Source organism: Centruroides vittatus, unplaced genomic scaffold (genome assembly GCF_030686945.1).
Source record: "Centruroides vittatus isolate TY-2023 unplaced genomic scaffold, ASM3068694v2 scaffold_464, whole genome shotgun sequence".
Taxonomy (NCBI): Eukaryota; Metazoa; Arthropoda; class Arachnida; order Scorpiones; family Buthidae; genus Centruroides; species Centruroides vittatus.
Genome location: NW_027122710.1, coordinates 1,095,807 through 1,119,528, shown reverse-complemented (window position 1 = coordinate 1,119,528; position 23,722 = coordinate 1,095,807). Strand labels below are relative to the sequence as shown.

The following is a 23,722-nucleotide window of genomic DNA, read 5'->3' as shown; positions in this document are numbered from 1 at the left end:
CATAGTTTTGTGGAGGCCCTGGGCACCAGCCCCAAATGTCCTTATGTAAATCCGCCCTGTATATGAACACTTACTGATATTAAAAATACTTTAAAAGCATTGTTATCTACTTCAATCAAATGCTTGTAGTTAAAAATAATAAATTAGCTAAATAATGTCTAGGTTGTAACTTGTACTCAATACTCTTGCTATCCAGTAAACATATTGTATTGGGTTTTTACTTGGAAATTTAGATTCAACAGAGCCTGCTGGACTAATAGAATTCATTGAACTGATAGTTTCTGTTGGTTTTATATAGAAATAAAGATCCAATCAAAAAGTTTTTAATGGAGAAGATCAAACATAAAATTTTATTAATCATGTAAATAAAACTAAGTTTTCATAATTATTCTACATAATCACATTTTAAAAAATAACCCAATAATTTTACAAGTAAAATTGAAAGAAATTATTAATTTTTAATTCATATATTATATCCCATATAAACAGTTTTCAATCACTTATTATAAATTGTATTATTAGGGTTACCATATGTCTGTATTTAGTATGGACAGTCTGTACTTTAAAGGCTCTGTCCGTGTTTGTACTGTATTTAGAAAAAATAAACAAAATGTCCATACCTTTCAACTGATTGCACAGTTAATAGTTAAATTATAACCATTTAGAATTATATCTAACAAAAGATGCTAAATTTTTGAAAATTATTTTTGTATTTGTTAACTAAGTGGCAATATCGTATAAGCAAATGTAATGGCTCTGTTGCTTGGAACACATGTGCAAAAACATTTATTACAACAGTTTTTTAATCCAATATTACTTGTTATCTATGTGGTAAAATATTTAAAATTGCATTCTGTGCCCTAAAGGAAAGTGTAAATTGAAACTTTATATTATATATGTCTACATTTACCAGATTAAAAAATATGAATAAATTCCTTTTATTTTGCCTTGCTATCTGAGTACTTTTAATGCTGATCTGTTTGTATTTTGCCCTCAACTATCATGTTAACCCTAGTATTACATGAATAAAAAATCCAGCAACAAGTTGCTTAACTTTCCTGGCAACATTTAAAAGTTCATGTATAGTGCCATCTGTTATGATATTTTATTATTAAAATACTTTTTTATATTTTTAATTATTATAAAATGGTAAAAAGCTTAATTTTGAGGGTAGGGATGAGTTTTATAAAAAATTGTAAATGCTAATAGCAAGTACAATCGTGATTAAGTCTGACCATACTCAAGATATGACATACAACCCTCCCTTTATCTCCTCATCCCATCTGCCTTTAACAACCAAAATTTAATAGCATCAATCCCCCTAATACACAAATCACCCTGCAAAATTTCAGAAATTTTCAACAAAAAGCCCAAGTGTTATTAAGTTTCAAAGAGGGTGACCAAAATCATGCCCCCAACACACACTAACATCCAAAAAATACAGAAAAAAACCCAAAATTTTTTGCATTTCTTGATGTTTCAAGGTCTTCAGAGTCCAAAAATGTAAAAATCTTGGGGGGGAGGTAATTTATTGACTGATTGCCATACTTTTCCTCTGTTATATATAACAGAGCCAGGAAAGTAAAAATTAAAGTATGTTGAAAACAGTGAATATATAGTGTTATTGATATAAAACCATTGTTACGATGAAATGATGTAATCAATGTAATTTTTTGCTATTTACTCTTCTGTAGGGAAAAAACTATAGTCCAGCTCTTTTCTAGAAAGTTTAAGAGATAGTCATTTAGGTAATATTTAAATAAACTTTATTTAGAATTTATAAAAAAATAATAAAAAATAAAGTTCAAATTGTATCCTGTCTAAAGAAGTCTTGATCTGAAGATCTACTCCTGCTTATGATTGAAGCCCCTGATTTGCTGGAAATGCACCTTATGACCCAAACTTAAGGGTTAGTTCTTTTCTCTTGCTTCCTCTCACAGTCTGGCTGAAGCTCTACCTTTTGAAGCTCTCTTTTTCAAAAGTCCAGACGAGGATTTTGCTGTAACTTTCTTTCATCTTTTCTGATGGTCCAGACAAAACAACTCTCTTTGATCATTGTCCCTTCTTTTAAGGGATTCTCCAGGCCTAACGATTGTCCAATCCTGAGCTGGTGTGTCCATCAGCCATATATTTGTATATAGCTTTACTTTTTATTTTAAATTTTGTCTAATTTCTGTCCTCCCTTTGTTCTAACTCTTTCTTGGAACTTTTGCTAGAGACCGTTGTTGCCTTTGGGAAGGATTAGCCGTTCTTAGAAACAGGAGAAAACATTGGAAGGTGAGGAGGCCTGGGGCAAAACGGCCAAGATATCAGGCACTTTTTGGGTAGACACTGAAGAAACCAGATGTGTCAAGAAAAGGCTCTGGATTGTATTTCATTGATAGATGATAAGAGAGTGAGGTGTTTGGAGTCAGGAATACTGAGAGAGAAACATTTTGTTAAGAGGCTTCTGGACGCCTTTCAAAAAGATTGTAGAAGTTGTATGATAGTCAAGCCTAAAGAGCCTAGAGAGCCTAAAGAGAGAGACCGACATACTCAAGACATCCAACTAGAAAGAAAAGCATTGAGAGGAAGAGAGAAATAAGCACTAAATCAGTATTCTACCTAAGAGCATACATCAACCAGGAAAATCCCGAGTAATTTATTTCTTCTCTACTTCCTGTTTCCCACTTTCCTATGGTCCCTTCATTTCCTTAGGTATAAGTTAGATTTAAGTTAGGTGTAAGTTACGCAAGTATTGTATAGTGATTGTTACATGCTCCGAGATACTACCGTCATTGTAAAGGACAAGGAATTTCTCTGTTTGGTGCACCTCTTGTTGTTAAGTTTTGTAAATAGTTGGAATCTGTTAAAACCTCAAACTTGTTCTGAGAAAATAAAAGGATATCTTGTATTACATTGGATTTTACTTATTCCTTTGTTTGATAACGTTTCACTCATGGATCGTACTATCTTTTGTTATGAACATCACACTGGACCAGTAGCGTACCTTTAAGTCTGCCCCTATTTGGGACGCTTGTTAATCCTGGTAACATGCCTCCCACTGAACTAACCCCCTCCTGATAAACAGATCCTTCCAAGTGGAAGACCAAATCACATTGTCTTTCAAACAACTTTGTTAGGCTTACTACTAGACAAATAGTAACTTGTTTTTAAAGTTAAAAAGAGTCCCATTATTTGTTTTTATATAATTTCTTAGGTTTATCTCCAAATATATTCTTTTAAAATAGTATGGCATAGGTTTCATAAAGTACAAAATAAGTGTTGAAGAAAAATCTGATACTCACTAATAAACAAATCTGTATTTTCTTGTATGATAATCCAATGTCTTACTATTTGAATCAACTCAGTTCCAAACAACTTTTATAAAGCACAATAAAAAGTTCTCTAATCTGGTGATACAAGAAGTCTAGTGTCATGGTAATTGACAATAGAATATCTAATAATTGGTATGCTTAAAACTCATTGAGGCTCTGGGGCAAAAATTAGGAATGTGCATCCACCCATTGAAAAATAAAAAAAAATAACCAAATAAAAACATTTAGAGAATTTGAAACACCAATCAAATTACATTAAACATGACCAAGTCAAAACTTGATTATGCTTAATGTACAGAATTGTGTACAGAATAAAAATAGATATATGGTACAATAGCAACCTTTGTTTATATTATCTATATGCGACATTAAGAGCAACAGAAAACATGTGTAATTTTTTTTCTAATTAGAAAAGCATATACATTTTCATATGCAAAAAAGGAATTTTAAGCTGAAAAATAATTCAAAAACATTTACACACAAACATTATAACTTTTGGCTAAATATTGCATTTAAATTATATTTTCTTACATGCTGTATTAATAATAATATTTACAATATAATATTATTAAAATGTAGAATACTTCACTTAAATTACTAAGATAAGACTTCATTTACAGAAATGAATATAATTATATCTAATATAGAACATATGTAGAATGTAGAAAAAACATACATGTTCTTTCTAAATTCTATATGCAAAACTTAATACATTCTACATAAAAACAATATAACAACATGCAATATAAAGAATAATTTTTGAAAAACTGAAAACCATATTGAAGCTTTTTAAATTTATTTACAGAACAATAGTCACTAAAACAATGCATGTATTACAATCATCAATTTTAGTTCCCAATATTAGTCTTACAAATGGCATTTCAATACCTCTTCATCAATATGAGCTTCTAAAAAACAAATTTTTTATATAAAATTCTTTATTTAATGTATTTTTAAATAATACAATAGACTCTCCGTTAACTGGAACTCAAGCAACTGATGAAAAAATTAAAGAAATAACAGTTAAATAAAAATTAAAATAAAATCAATTTCTAGTGGAAAGATAAGTTTAAACTTGGCATACCATGCCATGAGTAAGTCCAAATTTCACATGCCACAAGTTTGTCTCCCACTCCCAGTTTATTGACTGCCATTTAACTAAAATTGCATACTACATTGACAAAGATGTTTTTATAATAAAACTGTGTTACATTAAGTTATCTTTATTTGTCTTAATTTACTTTTAATTACTGTATCTCAATATTAATATCTAGATCAATACAAAGTTTATGGCATGGTATGTGCAGCAGTATGCAATACAGTATTAGTTATGCCTATTTTTAACAGTAACACTTAAGCAACCAAAACCTACATTTATTTGATATGTAACAATTCCTATGGCTGCCAGTTAACTGAGAGTGTACTGTAAATCTAATTAATTAGAACAAATAAATTTTATAAACTGTTAAAATATTATCACAACATTTAAAGGAAAGATAATTACCTGTCGCAACATCACGAGTAAACAAGTGAGGCAGTTTCAAAATTGGACTATGAGCAACTTTAGTATCTTCACGACCACTAAGAATATTAGTGTTGTGAAATCTTAAAAAATATTTTTCCTCCTGTTTTTGAAGTAAAACAAGGATATCTTCTAATAAAATTACATGCACTTCAATTGACTTCTGTTTGTTTAAACGCCACGTAAGTATACCTTCATATAGTAATAGATGTTTTGTCAAATCTAAAGTCTAAGAATTTAAAAATATTTATAATTATAAACATAAAAATTATATCTTTTAATACAATTAAACTTTGTCAATTTTATTTTACTGCATTGTACTTTAAAAAGTCATAATTTGATCAAAATAAAACTTATAAATGAATATATTTTTGCATAAAAATATTATAGAAAAAGTTATAAAATACAAAATATTAATTATTAATTACTAAAATTGTATTGTTCTCAATATTCTGTAAAATATTTTTATAAAAATTTAAGTGGAATAATGAAACTTTTCTTACATTAATGAAGAATCTTACATATTTCATATAATTTGATTTTTCCAATATTTTTTTTAATATAATATTCTTAAATTGTTAATTATTATATATATATATAAGAATTACTAACAAATAATACATTTCATTAAGAAATTGAAATTTGTGTGCATTACACAATTTAGATAATTCATTCTAAAATTTCCTATTTTTATATGACAAAAACAAGTAATTCAATTCAAATTACTTTTCTCAGAATGGAAACCTTTCAGGAACCTCAAGCATAGTCAAGCTATACTCCCATCATCAATAGTCAACAAGACAAATAAATATTAAGAAATGCTAGATTATTATTTAGCGTAACTTAATCTTGCATCTTCTCTTGATCTCTCTCTTATTGACTTTTGATTTTTCCTAACAGATTTTGAATTGAATTTACATTTGAGAAGCTTCCTTAACATATCAAAACATTGTAATTCTTGTAATCATTGTAATAACTGCCAACTTTTTTCATATTTATTCAAATAATAAGCAAAAATTGTTCTCTAACTGGTATAAAATGAAGTGGTATAAAACATTTATCATGTAACTATTTTTAAAATATTTAGTTTTAATATGAAAAACAAATGTAGAATTTTAAAATGAATAAATAAAAGTTTCTCATTTAGAATAATTCAGAACATTTTAAAATAATATCCTAAAAAATTTATTCTTGTATTTAATGATTTTAAATTCAGATATTCACTTACTTAATTTTTAAAGGATTTTTGTAGAATCAAGATAAAAATTACTCTTAAATAATAATAAAAAACAGAAAATTCATTTAATGCTTTATTGACATTTATGCTGATACAGCAGGTATGCAGATATTTTCAAATGTATCAAAGGCTGCGACTTTCAAAATACTAATATTTCAAAAAGTTGTAGCCTCTAACATTTTTTTAGAAAGATGCTGAAACATATAACTCATTAACGATAAACAACAGCGACACAATAAACATATCAAGAAGTTTTATTTCTTTTTTCCATTACTATTTTTGAAATTGAGATGTTTCATCTTCAGAAGCAAAGTAAAACATGTTTTCTCTATATAATTCCTTATAAATGTTTCCTCTATTTGAAGTACAGTGGAGTATTCTAGAACAAATGTAATTGGCTCTAGAACCTTGCTCCTTATTGCACCTGTTTGTTCTAGCATACTTTGACATATATGTGTTTAGGTGTAATCCATTCCAAGTCCACAACCAAGATCAAAATTATAATCTAATGTAACCATTTAAACAGGAAAAATATAATACAAAATCTAAAATATATAACTATAAATAACAAAAAGTCATAAAAAAAAATAAATGTACTAACACCAAGCTGTTTATAAACATTACACAATTGCTAAATGTGCTTAAATACTACCCTCTAGGCATGCAACACAGGAGCCATGTCCCTGCTGTTGATAGCCATTCCTTTAAAGATAGCATTGTATATATCAATAAGCTAAAGGAACACCAGGACTAGAAAAACAAGAGGTACGGCCTTGGTCGCCTATGCATCAGATGAAGATGTAGAGGTTCATTTTGACACAGCTCACCTTCTGCGTAAAAATGCATTACCACTGCATCTAAAATATCTTGAGATTATTGAGATATACAATGTTATATCTAGAAGAACAGCTATTAACAGCAGGAGCACAGCTCCTATGTTACATGCTTGGAGGGTGGTATTTGTGCATGTTTAACAAGCATGTAATGTTTTATAAACAGTTCAATCTTAATACATTTATTGTTTTTTGTGACTTTTTGTTATCTGTAATTATTTATATTTTTTGTATACGTTATTTTTCTTCTGCGTTTGTTTTAATTTATAATATACCTAAATACCCAAATAACCTTTAAAATGCAGTCCAATTTATTTACGTACGAAATGTTTTCGGTCAAATTAACTGACCTTCATCAGAATCGAACACAAAATTTTTTCGAAATGAAATTTCTTTTCTTTGGGTATTTAGGTTTATTATAGTAAGTGCAGTTAGAGATTTAGTGATTAATTTATAATATTGATATATTACTAAGCTCCAGTGCATGGGAACTTCTTATGCAAGAAACATTTTCAAATTTATCTTGTTGTTTGATTTGCATTCTACCTTCATAATCTCAGAATGGCCTTTGCAAATGTTAAAAACATTTGTTTTGTAATAAATGTTTCTTTTCTTTTAACTGGATTTTAGGTTTGGAAGTGTTATTATATTGCATACATTCAGTTTAAGATAGTGTTTCTAATTAATTTAACTTTATACACTATATCTGTAAATTCAAGAAGTATATAAAATCTTTCCTTAGTGAAAACTATGAATAAATTTTCCATAATAACTGTCATTTGTTTTTCACTAATCCAAACTAATAGAAGAGTTCCATTTGATCCATGATATTAGAACATAAACTGTTTAATCTAGAGATTTCCTTTTCAACCTGTGTATTATTTCTTCCTTTCTTATTTTTTAAAATCATATCGATTGTTGATTTAACCAAGCCATATTCAGCACTCCAATCTCTTACCCCTATTCCACTTTCTCACTTGAAAATTATTTCTTTCTTAGTGTCTAAGTTAATTAAGTTTTTCACTCTATTTTTCTGGCTTATGGCTAAATTGTGTAGCAAAATAATTTTAAAAATATATTTTTATTGCAAATAAACAAATATTTGAACCTTGAAACTATAATAAAGACAATGTTTAATGCTCTAATCAAAGTAGGAAAACCTTGTCAAATGCATGCAAGAATTATATCAGCTGATAATATTCTTCCATGTTCATTGTCACATCTACAGTATATTCATTATAACACTTTAATTTTGTAGATAAAAACTATTAGTTGTAGCATCATTCATTCTGACATACCCAACTCTATACCAATATCTCTGATAAAGCATTAAGTGGTTTAATGACTAGAATCAATTTTATTATTTAAATATCATATATTGTTATTTTTTTAAATTTCCAAATGAAATTTCTAAATAACTTAATAAATAAAGAGAGAAAATATTATGCTTACTTTATAATTATGGGCTATGGGATGATCAACTTTTTCTAATGCAGATTTATCAAGCTTCTTTTGTATCTCATTTAACCTATGCTGATTTTCAGCTTCTTTTACAGCTTGATTTACGTAAGAAAGAATTTGTCTACTACATTCTAATGCTTTCATTAAATTACTATGTTCTTCTGTATTAGCTGTATAAATTGAACAAATATATTAGATCTACAAAAACTTAAATAAAATATGAACTTTTAGTTATTTAATTTAATTTAAAAATTATTCAAATAATGTACATTTAATAAAATGAAGGAATTTCAATACATAGATTACATTATTTAATTTGATGATGAAAATAGATAAATGTATTTTATAAATCAACAGCAGTTTTTACTTTTATTTTTATTTAGTCATTACAATAGATTAAAATTTGTTTGAATATTGTTTTAAAAAATTATAGTAACTTTATTAATAGTTGCTATAATTTTTTAAGTACAAATATTATTAAATATAAATGAATGAATATGAAATGATTAGATAAATAAATATATTGAAAAAATCAATGAGTTTTTATAGCTCAAATGACTAAAAATATATATTTTCAAGTCCTTAAAAAAAGCATTCATAGCTAAAATAATTCCTAAAATTAAATATAATGTAAACTATTTTCAGATGCTAGTTTTTTCTTTTTTAGAATACTCTCAATCTGAATATCAGAACAGTACATCATAGCCTTTATTCATTTTCTGCTCCAAAAAATCAATTTCATAAATTTATTCATCAAATGTATAAAAACAATTAACAAGATTCAGTTACAATTTGTATACAGACTTGACTTTAAACAACAGTTAATGTAAATTTCACAGTCACTAACAACTATTCTTGGAGAGAAATCAGGAAGCATAATACCCATTTATTTTACAACACTGTTCATTGGATCTATCTTCCATTTAAGATATCATTAACTAATTGTCTTATATTAAGGCTAATTTGTAACTTCTTATTTTAGCCACCATAGATAGAACTTCAGTTTTTCCAAAGTACTCATATAGTGTTGCCACCCATCCGGTTTTCACTCGGACAGTCTGGTCTTTAATTTGTTGTCTGAGTTAACAATTAATTTTGTCCCGGATTTTGTACAACCTGTTGACTTTTTTTTTGCTTCTCAGCTCTTTAAAGCTAAGTTATTTCATTTCTTAATTTAAGTTGCTCCTACAGAAATCCCTAACTGGTTTAGAACTGGCATGCACATTATTCTTCGCATAGTAAATTAACATTGCACATACATCGGGGACTTCTGTTCAAACAAACCTGACCTGCTGTCCGGGTCAGCAATTTTGAAAAGGTGGCAACACTATTCTCATATTGAAAGAATAATATTATTACACTTCACGCCAACGTACAGTAATGAATGATTGACGCATTGGTGTTGCGGCGTTACAAACGATGATTTGTAATACTTCACATGTACTCGCAAGCACTTTCAACAGCTTACAGCTGTCATCTTCAGATGAAAATCGAATACTGTAATTTTCGAGCAGTTAGCTTTTTAATGGACTATTTAAATTACGTAAAGCACGTGGATGGAATTCCTTATACATATTAATATTGCAATAACTATTATAGATGTAGAAACATGCTGTGATGATGTAATAACCCCAACATATTTAAAATATAGATAGTGGTGCCGTATTTGGCTGTGGTGTAACTGAGAAAGGAAATTTATAATTTAGACTGTTTAAATAATGATATCCATAGTTGCGGGATTTCTAATGTCGGTGCATTGCATGGTGTTAAAGTGGATATGTAAAGACTCTCCCATATGAATACCTCTCTTCGACTATCGCAACGTTTTAGCAATTTTGTATGTTCCCAGAGACGAAGATAATCCTGATTTAGCGCCTTTTTAGCTAATTCTGTTGTTGGTCTGTTGTTTCTGATATCTTCTTGGTGTTCAAGAATGCGGGAGTGTAGCATTCTGGTAGTTGCTCCTATGTAAATGACTTCTTCCCCTGAAAATGTATGTTTTAATGGGATTTCGTAAATTCCCGATTTCTCATTCAACGTGAGAGAGTCTCTATTGTTGCACGATATACGTCTTAATGTTGGTTGAGGGACTATGTGCAACAAAAAACCCTGTTTTCTAAATACAGTAGAGAGTCATTAATCGGAACGCCGGTAATCGGAATCGCCGGTTTTCAGTTAAACTGTGTCGTGCTGAATCGAACGTTTTTTATACTAAATTTACTTCTAAAGTATAATTTTTATGTTTTTATATTCTTCAATATATTTATTTTGTTTGTACAAAATGCAGAAATAATTTTTAATGATACGATAGCCTTGATTATTATTATAAAAATTTTCGTTAGGCTTAAAATCGACGAAAATTCAACACGAAGCGACACGCAACGAAGAAAAATTCAACACGAAGCAACACGCAATGGGGAAAAATTTGAACATCGGACAGGTTAATATATTTTTTCGTACATAATTGGTAATTGGAACTAATGACTAATCTGAACCACCCCAGTCCCCAATTGATTCCGATTTTCGACTCTCTACTGTATACGTGTGATTTTTAGGGATATATGGCCAAAAACCGGTATCGGAGGTTGTACTAAAGTGAGTTCTTCTTTGTTGCAGAGGAAAGATTTTGTAAATAATTTGTTCTTGACATGGTTAAGGAGATAATGAAATCTGGAAGTAGAATATGCAGCATTATGTACCGCCCTATTAATAAGATGCAATTCTTTATCTATTAATGTTTGGGTAGATGGTAGAGGAGCACTCTTCGAAGGAGAGAAGTAATAGCAGAATTTACAAAATTTGTAGGTTGGAAGGCGGTTGCAGGGATAACATGTGGTATGCTGTTGTTTTTGTGGTGCACTGAAAAAGTTAGCTCAGGAGATCTACATATTTCAAGATCTAAAAAAGAGATTTTGGTATTTTGTTCCTCTTCCACAGTGAACTTGATGGTAGGATATATAGAAGCTAACATTTGAATAAAGTTGTCTAATTCCTCTGCAGAGCCATCCCATGCGAGTAATATGTCATCTACATAGCGTAGATACATGACTGGATAGTGGATTGCTAATGGGGCATGGAAAATGTGATACTCTATATTCCTCATGATTAGCTCTGCTAAAATGGGTGACAGGGGGAACCCATTGGCACACCTTGGGTTTGTTTGTACCATTTAATGTTACCATTAAACTGAAAATAATTGTTTTCTGTGATGAGTAAGAGGGCCTCTCGCAAGTGTAACACATGTGATGTTGGGTAACCAGAGCTCAGTAGTAAGGCGTTTATAAGCATGACAGCTTCAAAGTGTGGTACCGATGGATATAGGGAAATTACGTCTATTTTATACAACCAGTACGAATAACTGGGAAGGTTATTCAATTTAGTGACTATGAAAGCTTTGGCATCCAAAGCGGCTGTAGTTACCAAATCAAAAGGTGGGACTAAAGATGTAATGTGTTTTACCAGTGCAGCCTCTAAGAAGTATGTTGGGTGGGAGCATTTGTTAACTAGGGGTCTTAAAGGCCATGCAGGTTTGTGTGTTTTTGCTTCGAAGAATAATCTTGGGCAAGCAACATTACTTGGTGGATTGAGAGATCCTGCTAATGAAGCTGTTACTCCTGGGAGTGCTATAACCTTTCATGTTTTCCTTAGTATTGATGTTGTCGGGTCCTCTTTTAGTATCACTGACTTGGATTGTTCAAGAAATTCATTGGCTCTTGATAAGAAATCCTGGTGTTTACATAGCACAAATCTTTTATCTTTATCAGCAACTAACAGATTTAGATGATTGCTTCCGAGGTATAATTTTACTGTCCTAGCCGTTTGTATGTTCGACTTGTTGGTTTTTGAACGTTGTGATGCGATGCTGGATATTGCGAAAAGTTCCAGTTTATGTTGTAACCCTGAACAGCGAGTGTTCTTTATAGCCGCCATGGTGTGAGGAATTAGTTGTGAATAATCCAACCTTGGAATGGGTATATGTTTCAGCCCGCGTGATATTATTCGGTGAATATTTTCTCTCACATTGAATGAGAAATCGGGAATTTACGAAATCCCATTAAAACATACATTATCAGGGGAAGAAATCATTTACATAGGAGCAACCACCAGAATGCTACACTCCCGCATTCTTGAACACCAAGAAGATATCAGAAACAACAGACCAACAACAGAATTAGCTAAAAAGGCGCTAAATCAGGATTATCTTCCGCTCTGGGAACATACAAAATTGCTAAAACATTGCGATAGTCGAAGAGAGGTATTCATATGGGAAAGTCTTTACATATCCACTTTAACACCGTGCAATGCACCGACATTAAAAATCCTGCAACTATGGATATCATTATTTAAACAGTCTAAATTATAAATTTCCAGTTCTCAGTTACACCACAGCCAAATATGGCACCACTATCTATATTTTAAATATGTTGGAGTTATTACATCATCACAGCATGTTTCTACATCTATAATAGTTATTGCAATATTAATATGTATAAGGAATTCCATCCACGTGCTTTACGTAATTTAAATAGTCCGTTAAAAAGCTAACTGTTCGAAAATTACAGTATTCGATTTTCACCTGAAAATGACAGCTGTAAGCTGTTGAAAGTGCTTGCGAGTACATGTGAAGTATTACAAATCACCGTTTGTAACGCCGCAACACCGATGTGTCAATCATTCACTATTCTCATATGTTATAAACTCAGTCAACTCTACTTGCCTAAGATCTCTTTCACCCTATGGAAACTTCTTATAGTTGCCAAACTCTATAGTTATGAATCAAATATTTTTTCTGAATAATAATAATAATAATATCCTTTAAATAAACAAACTAACATCCAAAAATCCAGCAGCAAAAACACTTGAATAGACATAGAAATGTTTTCAATCATCTTAAATAGTCATCATCAGGTTTTAACATTGTAAATTCAAATGGAGTTCACAACTGGAACATAATTTTAAATAAAAGGAGCATTAATTTCATCGGATGCAACAGCAGGCATATGATGATGATGACCATCTAAGATGATTGAAAATGTTTGTTTGTCTATTAAAGTGCTTTTGCTGCTGGATTTTTGGGTGTTAGTGTATTTATTTGAAATGCATCCAGTTATAGGAGCTGTTTATTTATGATATCCTTTGTTATTCATCACAAACCTAAATATTGCTATGTTCTAAACTGAAATCTTCACTTCAAATCTATTAAAACTATGTTGCACAACTACATTCTAAAATCTATATTGCACTTCATGTTAATTCCAAATGTGATATATTTCAAGAATAAAAGTAACTCAATTCTGCATGTAATTAAGTATAGAATTCTGACAACAGATGCTGTTCATACAGTACAGAATATATGAAGCATGCAATGCCATATTGTAAATGTCAAAAAAACAAACTTTTCAGGAGAGGTAAAAAACACTTTTTCTAGTAAATGAATTCATTTCAATTTTACAATAAAATGGTAAAAATCTTACTAGATCACAAATTCCCTGGAATATTGAAATGATGTAAATATAAGCTGTAATGTTTTAAGTGCTAAAAGTCATGTGACTTGCACTTTGTTGCTTTAAATGTTATGGCTTCACATATAAATTCAACTTCAAAATAGTCATTTACAGCACCATTATCACCATAATATTTTTTTGCAGCAGAAAACATTTCATTTAGAATTCAATTTTTCAATAAAATGCATTTAGAGAAAAGTGGCATTTACAATGTTATGGCACTGCATGCTATCACTAATATGAAATAAATAAGATAACTGAAATATTGAAATCATATAAAATACAATAATTGAATTTCAATATATTTGATATTTATCTTATATTTAAATTTTATTCTAAGTGAATTTTTCTTATTTTCTTAGCAACTAATTATTGCTAATTAAAATTCTATTGCTCTAATTGCCAATTAAAATACTAACAATTTTTTAGCAAAAAAGTTTATGCTTTGCAAAAATGACAAAACAATGATGCCAAATGATAAAATGATACTTAATATAAAGAGAAATTAGATTGAAAAATATTATTTAATATTAGTGGACTTCCTATTTCTACTCTGTGTCTTTAGTTTTGAATTTCTGGAAGTGAATCTTTCAGAAGTTATTTAAACCATGGCATGAGTTTTTAAGTTTATTTTTGCTTAGTTTTGAATAGATAAGCTTTTCAAACTATGAAAAATAATCTACATAAGACAAAAGCTTAAAAAATTAACTCAAAATTATCCAATATTGCCTAGAGAAGGCAGTATCATCAACTTGCTAAGTTGCAAAAACTAGTAATTTGCCCAGGTGACACTAACAACACACAAAAAATTAAATTAAAAAGAAAACAAGTTGGATCATCCAGATGATAAAAATAGAAAAAATATATATTTTAACATGAAAGTGATATATTTGAATATCTATTAAAATTATTTATCAAATCAGTGTATTTCATTATATAATAATTAATGTGTAAACATAAGAAAAAAATCAGAGCTAATTTACATTACTTTAGAATTCCAGGTATTCTTTTGTATTATCTGTTAATCAATACACACATGCTGGTACTTAGCAGTTAATATATTTTGACAAATATGAGTTTGACAATAATTACAAAAGAATATTAATATTAAAAAAAGATTGCAACAACATAATTAAAGCCTAGTTTTTAATATATAAATTTATTTTAAGAACTTACGAACTGTATACTTGGCAATATTTTCTAAAAGGAGGGGATATTTTGTAAGCCTTTGAAAACCTGTGGCAACTATATCTTTCAGCTGTAATCTCCTACATAAGTGATTACATTCTGCATCCTTAAACAAAAAAATAATAAATTTAGTTATATATTATAATATTTCCATTTTAATCATAGACTAATGAAATTGTCATAAAAGTTTTGATCATTGCACACAACAATAAAAGTTTTACACTTATTTAACATTCAAATGCTCATTGAATTACTAATAATTTTATTTTATTTTACTTATTAAAATTCAAAAATTTATATTTTTTTAAAAAGGATTTTCTATTTATGTATACATTACAAAAATTTATTCAAAAATATAATAAAATAAATGAAGAAATTTAATAACTTATAAGTTTTATACACATGTATAAAAGTTTTGATTTAAAATTTATTGTTTGGAAAAAATTGTAACGTCAATATGAAGAATTATATGCACACCATCCCTTACTACTGAGATCTAAGGACATTTCTTAGTTCAAAAGAAGTTTGTCGACCCTTCTATACATGGGATAATCTGAAAATAAGTGTCTTGGATCTTCTATTAACAGAAATTTTTATTCTGGAGACCAAGTATACTATGAAAACAGGCATTCTCACTATTTTTTGACATAGCCCTCCAATCATATTGATGCATTTGTCATACCATTCAATATATTAAACAAATCCTTTCCATAGAAGTCTGTGCCATGCATACAGACAAAGATGTAGTTGAAAATTTTCCAAAAGGAACTTTTTAAACAACATTTAACACGTGGAAAATTTAGCAGCATCTTCCCCATACACATTAAATTTTTTTTACTGTTTGTACGGCATTATATATCCTTTCCAAAACTCATAAAGCATAACATGCCTGATATGCTTTTTATCCAAAGACATTTCAACTTGATTTTATTCAAACAAGATGTAAAGTAAAGAGTTTATAGTAATATTCTAAAAAGAAGGTAAAATCTCACATTATCTATAATATGTTAAATAGTGTTATAATTAAATCACACATCTATGAAGATGCCAAAGATCACAGTGTGAGACAAATAAATGCAATTTTTGTTTTATTATACAGTATTTACATATTTTATTTATTGCTTTTGTGTTTTAATTTATTATTAGGGCATTTAATTGTGTTACTTTTACCTTAAATTATGTATATTTCTGTTTTAAGTTTATCAAAATAGGTATTGTTTAGGACTGGGAATGGATTAATTCACTTTCCATTATTTCTAATGTGAAAACTTTATTCAGGCTTTGAATGATTTGGAGTTCCTAGAATAAATTAAATTCAAAGTATGAGGCACTCCTGTATTTGGAAAAACTTTTATCTTCCAAATACAATGTAATAATCTCCTTAACTTTCAATTTGAACAACTAATATGAAAAAATAAATAATTTTTTTTATTTTTATTTAAAGTATAGGATGAATTAAATAAGTAATAATCTAAACATCTTACAAGGAAGTTACTGATTATTAAAAACAATTAAATTAAAAATATAATTGGATCAATCTGAATATGACTATTTCAAACCATAAATTTTTAAATAAATCAACATCTTATAGATTTAAATAGTAGGAAGAAACAGTAAGATCAAAATTATTACTTTATTAACAATTGGTTCACTAGGCCTGTTATAGCATTAGCCTGCTGTTCTAAAAGATCTAGGGCTAAATTCACATAAATTTTTTAGTGGTTTCATCGAAATATATAAGATCTCATTCCTCACCATCCCTCGGTACTATTATGGACATGGTTGAATCCATAATGGACATGGACAAAGGATGGAAAGAGGTTAATAAAAAATTATTTTAACAATTCACAAATAAACATCTCTTTCCAGCAACACTTTTAATGAAAAAATAGTTTTTGAACTATTTAATAGGCCATTGTCAGATCTACAGCAAAATTAGAATGTTTCTAAGGCAGATATTCAAATGTATAAGCATTCCAGTTAATTAACAGATTTAAAAAATATTGTGTCATATGACATAAATAAAACATTAAACCAACAAATACAAATAGCTAGATAAAAACATATAGATAATATGACAAATGTCTATTGTATTAACCTGTCTACTACTATATTTAAAGATGACATCTATGTAGTTGTACACATGTGTCTTTAAATGAGTAGAATAAATCAATGTTTCTTCTGTGGCTAAATGCCATTTGTGTAATATATAGTTATATTTTATTTTAACTTAGAATATATTTTTCCTTCTCTTTCCTATTCATATTGTAGTGCTACGCAACTATGTATTATTGTTATTATTATTATTATTAATTATTTTCTCGGTTTCCTTTTTGTATGTATCGGGTTTTCTTGGTTTGTACCGTGTCGCGTGGAATTTTCTTATGATGTCACCTTAGGATACGTGAGAAGCTTTCTGATTGGTCCAGAGTGGGACAATAAGTGAAGCGGACTTCCGGAGAGCGGGAAATATAAATTGAGGGACTCTCACGATTGAGGACACTTTTTGGCTGCTTTTGGATTCGTCGAGGAAGGTTGCCGAGGAAGGGTCAGCAAGGACGTCGGAGTTAGACCGGGAGAACAGGAGTCTAGAAAGGGCGACCACTTTCAGTCGGGAAGCACAATCCGTTTCCATCGTAGTGTAATTGAGAAGTATCAACGAGGGACGTACTTCTGGTGACGTAAATTACGTTCAGGTATCGGAAAGAACTATTAGTTTTGTGAATTAACGTAAAGAAAAGGAACGCTTGGAACTCGAGATCGTGTTGCATTTACTTAACATAATACCGTGATTCGTCGAAGGCTAATATATGCAATTATTGTATAGAAGGAAAATGTGTATGTATATATGTATATAGAGTATTGTAAATTTCGTTAGTTTTAAGTCGTGTATCGTGTAAACTTGAGGGTTAGGAAGCATCTCGCGGTTATTGTACTGTTAGAATAAATTACTGTTGTTTCGCCAAATTCGTGCACGTGTAATTGGTCATTACTTGAGTCCTTAACATACATCCTTATTACATCCGTGGACTTAGATCCATCGGATAATCAACATTGGCGTCCGCGACAGGATATTGATCGGGTTGTTTGTTGTAAAAGGACCGACCAAACGTGCATCTTGTATTAACCCCTCATCCTACTGCCGCTTATATCTGTAATTATAGCCATTGGAATTGTAAATTATATTATTGTAAAACCAAAAGGTTTCGGTAAACTATGGATGAACAAATTACCAGCGGATCTTCAGGGGCAGGGGAATTGGGCAATGTGCCTATTGTAACGGGATTTATGGGCATGATCCCATGTTTTTCGAACCTGCCCGGAGATATTTTAGATGTGAGTAGGTTTTTCCAAACCGTCGAGAACGTCGCGTCGTTGGCAAGCTGGGATGAGACTGTGAAGGTCACCGTAGTTCAAGCCCGCCTAAAAGGTGAGCCCTTGTCTTTATTTTTCGATTTAAGGGACCAGGGCGTCATGAGCTATGATGAAATAAGGAGGGCTCTTATAAAGTGCTTTGGTCGTAAAGAAAAAGAACAGGACCCGTTTGATCAGGTATTAAAGATCTCCCAGAGAAGAGGGGAGAGGGTTTGCGAATACGGGATTAGGATTAAGTCGTTGTTTTCACGAGCGGTGACGCGCAATTCTAATTTAGCGACGCTTCGCGACAATGCTGTTAAGGAATGCTTTATAAAAGGACTACTAGCGGAGATTAGGAGGCAGGTGATGCAGAGGCGGCCGGACACCTTGGATGAGGCGATAGTAAAGGCCGAAGAAGAAGAGGAAATCGAATCGGCCTGCAACAAACGAGGTGGGATAAGTGAGGTATGCGCAAATGTTGAGCATGAAAGGGGGTTGGAGAGAAGGGAAGTACAATTGGGTAAGCGTGTAGAGGAGTTGGAGACTCAAATAAGGAGTTTGACCGAGTCCATGGCATCTTTACTCGAGCACATGAAGGGGAACAATAACCGCGAGAGGTGGGGAAAAGAGCGCCGTTGTTACACGTGTGGTGAAATAGGCCATATTTCGAGAAAATGCAACAAGAGAAGAGGTTTAAACTAGTCAGAGGTCATTTGAAAGGTCAGGCGAATGACCGGTTAGTTAAATTAGAACTGACCAGAAAGATCCACTTGTCAGACCGGGGGTTACCGATTGTAAGAGGTGTAATCCTAGGACGTGAAATTGCTGGTCTAGTAGATACAGGTGCAGAAAGGACCGTAATTAAGAATGAATTGACTGAATATATCAGGCGTGAAAATAGGAATTGGGTGGTCCCAAACAATTCATGTATTAGTGGGATGTCGGGAGCACTCATAAACAGTGATGAGGCCGTAGCAATCGAGTGCTGTTTCCACGATGGGAAAAAGGTATGCACGACAACACCAAGTGTTGGGTTTCCTGAAAGGGCAGGTTACGAGATGATCATCGGGATGGACATTATTTGCCAGCACCCTGGGCTGTTGGTGGGGATCGAATCAGTGGTTAAGGCAGATAAGCAAGGTCGTGAAGGGAGATTTTGTATTAATATAAATAGTGAGGTAGGGGTGGCAGAGGTAGAAAGAGAGGTGTGGAGATTGGATCACCTAGATGAACCGGTTAAGAGGAAAATAATAAATATTTTGAGAAAGTATCCGGACGCTATTGCTAGCGAAATTGCCGAGTTATCTGGCACTAGCAGACATATGCACTCTGTTAGCCTGACGTCGGAACGTCCGGTCAACGTTAGACAGTACCGAATTCCGTACAGTTACTTACCTGGCCTTAAGAAGCAAGTTAGTGAGCTGATAAAAGCAGGTATATGTGAGGAGAGCTCATCGGAGTGGAACTCTCCTATACATGTTGTTCCTAAAAGCTCTGGTGAGATTCGTATCACTTTGGACCTGCGAAAAATTAATGATATAACAGAACCCCAAATATTCCCGATGGCTCGAATAGACGACATCTTATCCCAACTTAATGGGAACAGATATTTCTCGGTATTGGACTTAAAAGCAGGGTATTTCCAGATTCCTCTAGATCCCAAGGTAAGACACATATTTGCGTTCTCCACACCATGGGGAAAATACCAACTTTGTAGGATGCCTCAGGGTGGGAAGAATAGTGGGAGGTTTTTTCCAATACATTATGACGAAGATCTTAGCAAAATTTGTCGGAAATAGCTGCTTTGTGTTTCAAGATGATATTGTATTATTTTCACAAAGTTTGGAGGATCATCTTGAGCTTGTCGATCGAGTAATTAGTACATTAAGGGATGAGGGCCTAAAATTAAATCCGAGTAAATGCCAAATATTAGCAAAGGAGGTGAGATATTTAGGACATATTATTAATAGCGAGGGTGTGCGACCTGATCCCAACAATGTTGAGTCGATCAAGAAAGTGGAAACACCTCGTAGTGTAAAAGAGGTCCGCAGTTTTCTCGGTGTGGTTGGATTTTTTCGGAATTTTATCCCGTCGTTTTCCGATATCGCTGCTCCATTAACAGAACTCACCAAGAAAGGGAAGAGATTTTTATGGAGCCCAGAATGTCAGAGAGGTTTTGAAAAGTTAAAAGAGGCAATAGCAAGCCCACCAATTCTAGCTCACCCGGATTTTGATAGACCATTCTATTTGCACACTGACGCATCTGACAACGCGGCAGCTGCGGTGCTCGAACAACGGCACGAAAAGGGACTGGCTCCGATAGGCTATTTTAGTAGGAGATTTCAAGGGGCAGAAATCAATTATTCCACAATTGAGAAAGAATGTCTAGCAATTGTTTTAGCCTTAAGACACTTCAAATTTTTAATTCTAGGCCAAAAAACGATAATACTCTCTGACCATAAACCCCTTGTGTTCCTTAGCAACATTCAAAATGGGAGCAAGCGTCTGACTCGTTGGATAATGGAGATTATGGACTACCATATAGAAGTCCAACATGTGAAAGGCGTTGACAATAAAGTAGCGGACTTCCTTTCGAGGAACGTTAACGGGGTTCATCACTTCGATGTTGAATCTACAAGGGCTGTAATCCCTAATAGATACGAGATTGGTTTATCACAGGATCGCGATGAAACTTTTGGCCCCATAAAAAGGGATTTACTGAGAAGCCCCGGGAATAGAAATATTGGGAGCTATATGCACCAGTATGTAGTAATAAGCGAATGCCTGTATAGAAGAAGCCTCTTGAAGTCCCGTGACAAGTATGTTAGCCAATTATGCGTAGGGGAGGATCTTGCTAGGGAAGTGATTAAGGCTGTTCACGAAAACAATCTGTCGGGGCATTGGGGCGTGCGAAAAACTATAATTAACATTGAGAAACACTATTATATTCGGAATTTGAGGGAGAAGGTCGAAGGTGTCATTAAGACGTGTGAAAGGTGCCAGAGGCATAATGTACACAAAGGAAAGGCTCCTTTCCAAGAAAACGAGACGGCTGAGGCACCTTTCCAAAAGATTGCTGTGGATATAGTAGGACCTATCCGCACATCGAGCAGCGGTAACCGATTCATCCTTGTAATAGTAGATATTTTCACTCGTTTCGTCGAAGCACACCCTTTGAAGGACCAAACTGCATGGTCTGTGAGTAATACAATATTTAATGAAATCGTTTGTAGGTACGGTGCCCCAGAAGTAATTATTTCCGATAGAGGTACCAACTTTCTATCATCTTTATTCTCGGACTGTTGCAAGTGGTTAGGAATTAGGAGGAACATTACTACCGCTTATCGACCTTGTGCGAATGGCACGTGCGAACGGGTGAACAGATCGTTAGTCGAAATGATAACTAAATCCTCTGACGATGGGAGAGTCGAATGGGATGAAATGATACCTTCTGCATGTTTTGCCTATAACAATTCGCACCACACTGCCATAAATGAGTCACCTGCCTTCCTCTTGTATGGTGTTGATCCCCGTACCCCTAATATCGAATACCTGCCTGATGATATGTCTACCGATGAGCGTAGGGCATTCCTGGTCACGAAACTCCGTGCATTACGGGAAAATGCGAGTATCCATGCGCGAAATTACAACAAGAAAGGAAGGGATTATCGAAGCAAAGGGAGAACATTAGTAAGTTTTTCGGAAGGGCAGAGGGTTTGGGTGAGAAAGAAAGGTGTTAAAGGGAATAAGTTTTCTTATAATTATAAAGGACCCTTTCGGATCACCAAGGTGATAAACCCAACTACGTATCGTGTGGAGGGTTGCAATATGAAGGATCAGGAGACTGTCCATGTCGATCGCCTAAAACCTTGCTATGGCTATCCGATTTGTAATAAGAAAAAAAAGAGGGAGGATAGAGGAATTGTACTGGAGGATGATGATGAAGTCCTGGATGATCGGTTGGTGAGGAGACGTGGGGTGGTCACTAACACGCAAGGTGTTGACACAAGTGGTGTGCAGAAGTGCACTGACCTTGAGGTGCGTAAGAAACCTTATAACCTACGTGAACGCAAAATTGATTTCCGTAGTTTGCACTACGGGAAGTGAGTCGCTTGGGGGGGGAGATATGTAGTGCTACGCAACTATGTATTATTGTTATTATTATTATTATTAATTATTTTCTCGGTTTCCTTTTTGTATGTATCGGGTTTTCTTGGTTTGTACCGTGTCGCGTGGAATTTTCTTATGATGTCACCTTAGGATACGTGAGAAGCTTTCTGATTGGTCCAGAGTGGGACAATAAGTGAAGCGGACTTCCGGAGAGCGGGAAATATAAATTGAGGGACTCTCACGATTGAGGACACTTTTTGGCTGCTTTTGGATTCGTCGAGGAAGGTTGCCGAGGAAGGGTCAGCAAGGACGTCGGAGTTAGACCGGGAGAACAGGAGTCTAGAAAGGGCGACCACTTTCAGTCGGGAAGCACAATCCGTTTCCATCGTAGTGTAATTGAGAAGTATCAACGAGGGACGTACTTCTGGTGACGTAAATTACGTTCAGGTATCGGAAAGAACTATTAGTTTTGTGAATTAACGTAAAGAAAAGGAACGCTTGGAACTCGAGATCGTGTTGCATTTACTTAACATAATACCGTGATTCGTCGAAGGCTAATATATGCAATTATTGTATAGAAGGAAAATGTGTATGTATATATGTATATAGAGTATTGTAAATTTCGTTAGTTTTAAGTCGTGTATCGTGTAAACTTGAGGGTTAGGAAGCATCTCGCGGTTATTGTACTGTTAGAATAAATTACTGTTGTTTCGCCAAATTCGTGCACGTGTAATTGGTCATTACTTGAGTCCTTAACATACATCCTTATTACATCCGTGGACTTAGATCCATCGGATAATCAACAATATTATCTTTACTTCCTGGAACCCTTCCCTGATCGGTGCTTAACGGCTTAACAATAGGTGACCCCATTATGGACAATAGGACTGTACGCAGCCCTCAGGGGTAGAACTAAGACAAAGGGTCACTTTTGAGTCAGAGCTGAAGGAGGAAAGACGAGAAAGAGAGAGCTCCCGAATACGTCTTCGAGACCACGTGGGTGAAGACAAAGAGAACTTTATGTGTAGTGAAAGTGTTGACTGTTTTTTTTCGTCATTAAGAAGAGATTCGTCATATACACTGTTATATGTACCGTTATGTGCACCTCATCGCATTAGCGCCAAAATAGTTGGGTACCCATTCCTTTTTTTTCTTCTCCTATCAGTTATTTTATTGTCCTAAATTCTTCTATC

The 23,722-nt window shown here is 32.7% G+C and overlaps 1 protein-coding gene across 3 annotated transcripts in view; it reads right to left on the bottom strand.

Annotated features, from left to right (window-relative positions):
- Positions 1 to 23,722, bottom strand: part of LOC136989302 (rho guanine nucleotide exchange factor 11-like) — a 110,048-nt gene that overhangs the window by 36,526 nt on the left and 49,800 nt on the right. For all 3 annotated transcript variants that reach the window (XM_067287423.1, XM_067287425.1, XM_067287424.1), the window contains exons 7-9: positions 15,051 to 15,168; positions 8,362 to 8,540; positions 4,822 to 5,068 (exon numbers count right to left, since the gene is read on the bottom strand). In XM_067287423.1, the coding sequence (XP_067143524.1) occupies positions 4,822 to 5,068; positions 8,362 to 8,540; positions 15,051 to 15,168 (544 nt within the window). The remainder of the gene's footprint in view (positions 1 to 4,821; positions 5,069 to 8,361; positions 8,541 to 15,050; positions 15,169 to 23,722) is intronic.